Raw genomic sequence first — 9719 nt, 5'->3', positions numbered from 1 at the left:
CCTGGCATTGCAGCTAAAGTAGGAGAGTGTGTGGTTGACGCGGCAAAGGAAGCATTGGGTAGCTTTTCTGGGTTTACTTCTCTATTAAGTTCTGTATTCTCAGCTGCGAAATGCACACTAAATAATGCGATACATACGACCGCTGTCGTCACAAACTCCGTATTTCAGGGTGCTAATATAGCTTCCTCATATGGCACACTATACGGTGTACTACAAGCATTATTCCCATCCTTAATAGCTGTTGGAGTCATGACCCTTATTTATATTATAATCTTATACCTAAATAACAAGGGTAAGTTAGAATGGTTCCATGTATATAAAAGGAGGTTCATAAAGAATATAAAGAAGAAATATAATGAATTCAGGATGTCCAGGAGAAAAAAAAAAAAAAAAAAAAAAGTAGTGAATAAATTATATATCTAAAATTAATACACAAGTAGTGAATAGAATGTGTGTCCTAATTTTGAGGTATTATGAGACATTAGTATCGTGGGTTATGTTACACATAAATTTACTCATATTGTATTTGCTATTCTTTTTCTTTTTTTATATTATTCCACACTTACTATTCGTATTATTCTGTCAGAATAATATATAGCCATTATAATTTGATTCTCTTTATTAATATAACATGTATTGTTTATAAGTATATACATGATATATTAATTCCCAATTCCCATTGTTTCCGTAATATATAATATGTATATAACATATATTTGTTTCAAATATTATACCTCTTTATCTTGTACATATATGTATATGACAATTAAAAATTTTTGTTTAGTTAATTATTTCCCCTAACTCATATGGTAAAAATTAGTTCATTCCGTCGTATAATATTTAGAGGTAACTCCATTTATTACGTTGTTTCCGTCTTTGCCTTTATTTTAGGACATTTCTCATTGCCATATAATTTTAAATAGTTTTATTTCTAATAACTATAAACTTTAATCATCATGATATATATCAGCGAATTTAAATTTTACCGAATTCAGCATTTAATAATTATGTATATACGGCAATACACCAGGTGTACTGTACTAAACTAATGAAAAATAGGTGAAAGACACATTTTGCCATTACCAATTATCTGGCACGATAGCGGATATAGATGCAGAAACGGATTTGTGCAACTATTTATAAAAATTATGAAGGTACAATGAGCAACAATTCACATAAAGATAAATGCCGAAACTGTTCCGCATTTAGTTCTTATATTGATAAAATGTATCTGAAATATGTTATCGATAGTCATATGTTTATGCGTAAGGGGTTAGGGTTCAAGGGTTTAGGGTTCAGCGGTTAGGAATTCCGTTCTTAAGTGCAATTTTAACATTCAGGTTTTGAATATTCTGTCATATTCAAAATTCAACATTTAGGTGTAGTTTATACATATCATAATCAGGGTTTACGTACTTCAAGGAACTCCCATTTGTTTTAGAAGTCTGTATAGATATTAATGAATATACATGTACACATACACGTAGACAGATAGGGTATCCTATAACAAGAAATAAATGAGCAGCAGGTGGTATAGATTTCATATGAAGCATGAGGCCCTTTTACTGGCAGTCACATTCTTTTTTAATATATATAAGCAAGGTACATCTCTATTTTGTTCAGCCCGCTAGTAATCATTTGTGTTTCTCCCGGGATGCGTAAACGTGTCGTCTCATTCTTACGTACGAAAGTGTGTTACTCTTGCTTGTGCGTGATGATCTGCATATCATGCGTATACTTCGAGGGAGGGGGATAACCTATAAAGTATGGATGCTATACGGGGGTTGCGCCAGGTCCCATAGCGTGTGTACCTTTATGGGTATAACGCATTTTTTTTGAAAAAATATAGAGACGCGCCCCTGTATTTTATGTCTATCAGAAGTTAAATGATGTAGTTGAAAATGTATACTCGTATATAATTATATATTTCGTAAACACAGATTTTTTCCCTGGAGGTGTTAACCGATATTCAAAATTTTCTTATCGCTTAACGTTACATAATGTACGCCGGGTGAAACTTGAAGTATTTATTGAGCGAACTATACGTGTTTTCATTCCTTACAAATGCCATGAGATAAATGTTGAACAATATATTCATCTGCATCTTATTTATGTGCGTCGTCTACTGGAATTAAGACTATGCAGTGTAGAATTTAATCTACACATAAAAGTTTAATTTATAACAGAAAAAAAAGTATGAAATTGTTATATTTTTATAATAAAAAACAAAACAAAAACATGGAGAATATAATCATATTTATTAGGTACAGAATTCAACATGTAATAGTGAACCATAGTACTACAAATATCCTCCTATCATAGTAGAATACTATTGTTGTATTAAGGAAGAATAATTCATAGAAACATATATTTTTTATGAACGAATGAATTCATTATATTTTTCACATTAAACAAAAATGTGAATTGTACACATGTGAATTGATTCTAATACAAATGTGCTTTTGTAACAAATTCAATTGAATTACTTATTTTTCAACTAATGACAAAAAAAAATGTATTTGCATTGTGTAAACAAATCATTAATACATTAATTATTTAGGTTAATTTATAATATTATGTATAGCAAGGGAAATTTAATTCCCATATTACTATGATTCTACATCACACGGGGGAAGAATCGTAGGATCAAAAAATACAAATGTCCAAATGTACATAAGATTGCTGTCTTATATCTAAAATATAAGCAGAATTATATTTACTGTATCATGTAGCATTCCTTCTGTGTTTATGCATTACTTTAAATATTACTTCTTACATCCTTTAGGAAAAAATATGTGGTGCCAAAAAACACAAAATTCCCAAAAGTTCAATTCATCCAGTCCAGCTTCTAATCCATAATATTTAACAACCTTGGTCATAGTATACATGGGTACAAATAAAATTGCAAATGTTAATAATGTAAAAACAATACCGGATATCCCAGCAAAGACATTAAGCATGGCAGGTGTTGTAATTGCACTGATTCCAAGCGCTATTAGCAATATTATTCCAATCAATGGAATTGAGCACACTTTTGCAATCTTTCGTATACTCCATTTTCTAACTATACTTCCTATTATTGTTCTGACATAACCTTTACTCTGTAATTTCTTTTCATTTATACTATCAATCACATCAAATATTTTCTGTTCAAAATAATAATTTAGTCTTCTTAAACCTTTACTTTCAGCATATTTACGCTTAAGTTTGTCTTTATAAATTGTCAAACAAATTGAACAACTCTTCAGCAATATATCATATAGGGTCAAACCATTGCTACCCTCTCTCACTGGTCCATTATCCGGAAATGTTATTATTTTATTACTCCTGCAATTTAATAAATAATCTTCCAATTCACTCTCGTAAAGCTCCGCTTCCTTTAAGTATTCTAATAATGGCCTATATTCTGCAATTAGTGAGGAATTCTTGCCATTAGAGATATTTTCCAATTCTGTGCAAAATGAAACCTAAGTGCAAAAATAATATAGATTACAAAGACAACTATGTCTATACAACAGAAAAAAAACATTATGCGCCATAAAAATAATGTATATAAAAAATATGGAATAAATATAAAATATTCTTATAATACTTTATGATTACATTTATTACATACCCAAATAAAAGGAAATAATGTAATATATTTAATAAGAGGGTTTCCTCTCTTATTGCATTTCATGGCATTAACACTGTAATACATCTGTGTAAGTTATTAGATATATACAGAGATCTCATTATTCACAAAATTATGTAATTAAAAGAATACTGTAAAATTCTCGATTTTCCTATATATCAACTGTACAATATTTTAAAATATAGTCTTAATGTTAATTCATACAGAAACACATGTATAAGAGAAGTCCCAAAATATTGTTCCTTCCATATTTTTCATATGATGACGTTATTTTAAAAAATGAAAATTAAGTGTAATCTTGAGATTTTACATAAATATGCCATATGTTATATTTATAATTATGGAATTAATTGTTCTATGGATGAATAATTATATTAGTTCCATTTATTATCATTTATATAAAAAGTATTATTGAATTATTTCTATATTAAACTTTCCCGTAACGTTTAAATCTACCATATAATTTTTATATGCACCCATATATTGGGAAGGTACAATTCTCATGATGTACAAATAATGTACCAAACTTGGACTATTTTTCTTATAATCTACCACCTTATATATTACTGCTTGTTAAGTAAACAATATATTTCTTATAATACAACTTATTTATAATTGCGAAACCTTATCAACAAAAACAAAAAAAAAAAAAAATAGAGCGTTTCTTTATATTTAATATGAACTAAATTAAATTTTTTTTTTTTTTTTTTTTTTATGATAAGGTTTCGCATGAAAAATAAAAAATTTCTGCGCTCCGTGAACCCGCAACCTCAATCCCTAAACCGCGAACCGCGCGGAATTATGTATATAACCATATGCCAAGAATTATAAGGGCACGATGATGGAATTAAAATACGCATATAATCAGATTGATTAAGTTTTTCATGAAGCCTCAAGGGCTAGAATAGTGTTGTGTGCAAGAATAGTGAATGACCATTCTAATTTAAAACATTAATCCTATGGGCTCCTGTACCCTCAATCTCCAAGGACATATCAACAATGCGGAAAAATGAAATGCATGTAGGGCAATCAGAAAAATTCTAATATCCCCTGTGTTAAATAAGGCCAAGGGGAGCATAAACAAAAAAAAAAAAAAAAAGAACACGCCTTCCATGACAAACCTTCGGCTAGCTGTGCCATGCGACGTAATATAATTACTTACCACCTTGGGTCACGACAGTCGTCACCGTGTGCGCAGGATCAAATACGATAAGACGAAGCACTTTGCATTAACTGTGAGAACATCGAACGCGGTAACTTGCTGATGACACCAAAATATTTGTTACATTTTTTACGAAAACAAAATAGGTCTCCAAAAAGTTGCTAACATTTAATGAAAAAAATAAATACACTTTTAGGTGTAAAATCACAAACATGTACAACACGGGGCACTACGACCCCGTGCAAGGTAATAAAATTACAAATTTGGTAATTCAAGCAATGGCACTGAATATGAACGAAAAAAAGAAGAGGGAAGCATCGCACGAATTAATATATGGAATCAGATTCGTGCCTGCATATATTTCCCTTTATTTGCAAGCAATCGAATATATTTTAAAATAGACAAAAATTTGCAGTGGACTATCCGACTGTCTGATAGGGAATTAACTCCTGTCGGTTAAAGTTGTTTTTGGACACATTTTGTTACGCTGCCTTTCACACTTCCCTTTTCATGTACATGTTCCCATTTGCTAACACTCCTAAGTCATCTATATGTGGTTCTACCTATATATTCCTTCCTCCTTCAAAATGGACAATTTGGTCACGTGTGTCCAATTTGCCCCCACGTATATACTTCATTACCACCATTCTTGTCGCAACATGTCCGTCTTCTTTCGCCTTTATGCTTTTTTACAAAATAACCACTCGTCAATGTCTTATGTTTATGCATATCACTGTGGAAACAGTATTTCGGCAAAATGGATCTAATCGCCGCACCTTTTGATATTTTAGCAACGGCGACACTCTTTTATAAACAGTATTCCAGGCGAATCCCAGGATTTGTGCACAGTCGTTGTCTTTATATAATGGTGCCCTTAAACTTACATATATAAGTCGTTCATATAGTAATATTCCAAGGATAGTCGTGTAATCATGAGTGCACACCAATCCGCACGCAGAATGGTACTCTTCAAAAATAATAACACTCCAGATTATTCCGACATAGCTCAACCAGTGGTGGTGCACTCATATATAACAACACAGCGGAAACTTCCGCAATTATCACCATTAAAAATTCTAACACATCACAAGTCTTCAGGAAATAGTTCCGGAATATTCGTACACTTCATGCACTAATGCATTATAAATATTAGTGTACTCCAAAGAATGGCAGTGTTCATATACCTACGCCTTTCACACTATATCACTATAAGAATATTAGTGCATCCCCCATTACACTCGCATAGTAACAAATAGAATGTTCCTCCCCCAGGCCCCCTTTTTTTGTGTTGGCACTTTCATGTGTACCGTATTTATTTATTGTCATTATATTCTTTAATTGACCGATGCGAAGCATTAGATATGTATCCTGCCTCTGACATTTTGTCATACACCCTTCCAACTATCTATACAAATCCACCACCTTCCCATGTTAAATGAGGTAGTAATAGTTGAATACCCAACCGTCATTGGTCATCTGAAATGTCGTACTAATTGCATTTTCCGGATTATATTAAGATGTGTAATCAAAAACGTATGTAATAATTGCACGAAAGCAATTGTATCCTGTTCCATGAAATATGTCTATGCGGCCTATAAGTCCATACAATACTGCAGTCCCTTTCTGACTGAAGCAAACTTATGCTGAATCTTACAGAATGCCATTACTGGGACATTTATGGCATTGTATAGTATATGATTCCGCCTTATAAGCCTGTCGCAAGCTAAACAATGTTGTCGTTAAAATTGGAATAAGCACTGGAACTAATATCGCAACGTCCCATGATATCCAAATTACCTATCAATGGTCACAAACATATTCAATGTGAACCCAAATACGACAGCTCCTTATCTTGTGTTGCGAAAAAAAAAAAAATTCCTGTTCCAAGGGTTCCCGTTCTTGGAATTATTTATATAACACCTAAAGTTTTTATAGCAATATAGTATGTGTCGTCTATTTCGCTCCTAACTATAGCAGTTATGTCGGTACTAGGCAGTAGTACGAGTTGGTATGCATTAAAATAAGTGCTCAAGATGAAGCACCTGACGCACAATATGAGAACTATATGCTCAAGTCGAGTAGAAGAAGATTAGTATGTCACGATACCAACCTTACAAAATGTTGCATTCGATCTACAAATTTTAACAGATATCTAATTTTTATACATACAAAAGTAAAAACACACACTCCGTTAAGGTAACTATAACAAAATTCAGTAACCTATTGTTTCATTTATCATCATACTTTTTTTTCTTTCTTATTGTATATTCCTCGATACGAAATAAAATGTTAATTTATTAACTATATATTCTGAAGTAATTGCATTTTTTTATCCATATAAAACTACTCCCCCTTTTGTTTTCTTTTTCCTACATGTACGTGCTATATTTTTCTAAATAGCAGTTTGAATAATCGCACCATTCCTCTGTGTATATTAAAATATCATGAACTAATATAATTACCTTCATGAGGCATATTATTCATCCAAATAATGAATTCCTCAATTTGTTTTATAAATTACCCTTTGAACATTTTTCTAATGTACAAAATAAAACCGTTCACAGGCCAGGCTCAAATGTGCCCATAGGAGATATTATAAAAGTTATGATTGCTTCCTTGATATATAATTACTCCTCAAATTAGCATAACAAATATGTGCATTCGATCAGGATCTACCTACCATTATGACAACCACCTGCTTGTTCTCTAATATGGAAAATCAAAATTCATTATAAAAATAATTACGGTGTCGGCACAAAAGTTAGTAAGCTTTCTATTTATCATGCCTAAACTATACTGATATTACATTTAAGGGAGCATATATATTATGACCAATTTTTCCGTTAACTGTAATAGTATTAAAAATAGTAATAACTAACAAGATGCGCACATTTTATTTTCACTTTATAGAACATGCATTGTTCGCATACACATATTTTGTCCTTCGTGCTAAGGTTAATGTTTATTTTGAGCATAATCGTCTTATGCGTAAAATTATTAATTTAGAAATGAAGATCCCTTGAACAGAATAACTTTTGAATGTAGTTAACTTGGAATTTCAAAATAACATTATTATGCGCACTCTTTAAATTACAAGATACGGTAAAGTAACAAGACAATGTGAACAGGGCATTAGAATGTATAACGGATAATTACTGTTTACTAAGCATCGTACGCATGTTGGCGTTGAATAAAATCTACAATGCTTAAACCTTAAAAAAATATCTCCCACACGGTAATCATTCACAATGATTCATATGATCGCACTATTTTTACTACCTTAATATATGTCACACTGGCTTATAACTACTCCTGTAACCCTATATCACACTAAAAATGCATTCTTATTTCCCCTTGTCTTTGGATGAATGAGTTCCCTAGGCTGGGCTACCCACTCACGCAACGGTACTATGGCATTGACTATAATCAGGATTGCATATAACAGGAGGCAAATATAACAAATGTTAGATGCATCACTTATTCCTTAATTCCAAATGCCATTTATTAATTGTTGTGTTGAGGTTTAATTTAGTAGATTAATTCATATGACCATGTTTAATCAGATAATTGTTAATAAAGGATCATGTACTTATGGTTAGAGGTTTCTCAAATTCTTTTTTTCCTTAACCACACAATGTCCGGCATGAGTTATGAAGTCATCGCAGTAGGAAAAGAAAAAATGTTATAAGCATAGGAAAAAAAAAAAAAAAAAAAAACTAAAATTAAATCCATATATATAAGAGCGAAAAGGGGGCAAATGGGAATAAAATTTTATTTCTCATCGCATCACGTGTACACTATGTACAACGCTGAAACAATTTTCCATGTACATATAATTGAAAAAATTGTTCCTTTAATCAACTTATGAGGCTAAAACTTTTCATATGCACAGTAAAAAATTCTGAATAAATTACCAAATGCCTAGCTATAAACAACAACATTTCAACAAATACATAAAAATTTCAATGTACCTTTAGGCATTAAAATGACGAAACTGAGTTATAATCAAAAAAATCCATACGTGTGTGAGAACAAATTAAAATTGCACTTTTAATAAATACAGCTATATATATAATAAGCGTGCTTACAACAACTCTATTAATAACAAACTTTTTCCAGCTATTGAACTCACCGTTGCTTAAATTTCATAAGATCTTAATTTTATATATACAATATTTATGAATAAATGTGCATAAAAAAAAAAGGGGGGAAAATGAGAAAATAAAAATTCGGTAAAGGAAAATTTTTCTAAGATAAATTTAACAGAGCAAAAAAAAGGAGTGTACTTATTAAGATATTACATGTCCCGTGCATTTCAAAAAAATAGATGTTAAACCGATTAATTTTTTCCTTCTTTTTTTTCGTTGTTTTCCGTTCTGTGACATTGTACTGTTATAAAAATAAGTCCTGTTACAACAAATAAGTTGTAAAATCCTTCTATTTCAGAGCAATGTGAAAATTTAGAATGAGCCATGCATGCTAAATATAATATAATTTTTTTTGTAAAAGAAAAATTTTTTCTCTAAGTGCACGCATGAGTATGAGAGTGGTGTGCGATTAGACCCACTGAGATGAAGCTCATTAATATTAATATTAACATTAATATTAAATTAATGCTGATGTTACTTTTCCCAGGACCCGGTGCTCAACAGAAAGAATCATTTGTAGAATTGTTCTAACACGTTTATGAATGAACAACATATTCAGAGCAAATCACGATTACCCTTTTAACGTAAATTTTGTGAAATTCGTGTGTTCATATTTAGTCTGACTTTGTGCTTCATGCACTAAAAAATAAAAACCACAAAAGGAATAAACATTTTGAATTTAAATATATTCTTAGCATTTAAATATAATGCAAAAAAGAGGCAGTTCTTACCTGTTTTTTTTTTTCTTCTTTTTTTTTTTTTTTTTTTTTTTTTT

The 9719-nt window shown here is 31.0% G+C and overlaps 3 protein-coding genes across 3 annotated transcripts in view; 2 read left to right on the top strand and 1 right to left on the bottom strand.

Moving 5' to 3' along the window:
- The window catches only part of AK88_00939 (uncharacterized protein), a gene marked incomplete at both ends in the record, with an annotated part of 7368 nt that extends 6945 nt beyond the window's left edge, over positions 1–423 (top strand). The window contains one exon of the mRNA XM_012478583.1: positions 14–423. Coding sequence (XP_012334006.1) covers positions 14–423 — 410 coding nt within the window. The remainder of the gene's footprint in view (positions 1–13) is intronic.
- Positions 424–2765: 2342 nt separating this feature from the next.
- Positions 2766–3700, bottom strand: AK88_00938 (uncharacterized protein; the record flags this gene model as incomplete). The annotated part of the gene is made up of 2 exons (XM_012478582.1): positions 2766–3467; positions 3617–3700. 2 exons carry the CDS (start codon positions 3698–3700, stop codon positions 2766–2768), a joined length of 786 nt encoding a protein of 261 aa, XP_012334005.1.
- A 3161-nt stretch (positions 3701–6861) lies between these two features.
- On the top strand, positions 6862–7439 carry AK88_00937 (uncharacterized protein; the record flags this gene model as incomplete). Its single annotated transcript, XM_012478581.1, has 2 exons — positions 6862–6992; positions 7268–7439. The coding sequence occupies 2 exons, from the start codon at positions 6862–6864 to the stop codon at positions 7437–7439; spliced, it is 303 nt and encodes a 100-aa protein (XP_012334004.1).
- Between the last annotated feature and the right edge of the window lie 2280 nt (positions 7440–9719).

This window comes from Plasmodium fragile (assembly GCF_000956335.1).
Source record: "Plasmodium fragile strain nilgiri unplaced genomic scaffold supercont1.7, whole genome shotgun sequence".
Classification (NCBI taxonomy): domain Eukaryota; phylum Apicomplexa; class Aconoidasida; order Haemosporida; family Plasmodiidae; genus Plasmodium; species Plasmodium fragile.
Note: the sequence above shows the minus strand (reverse complement) of the source record. Positions and strands in the feature narration are given on the sequence as shown.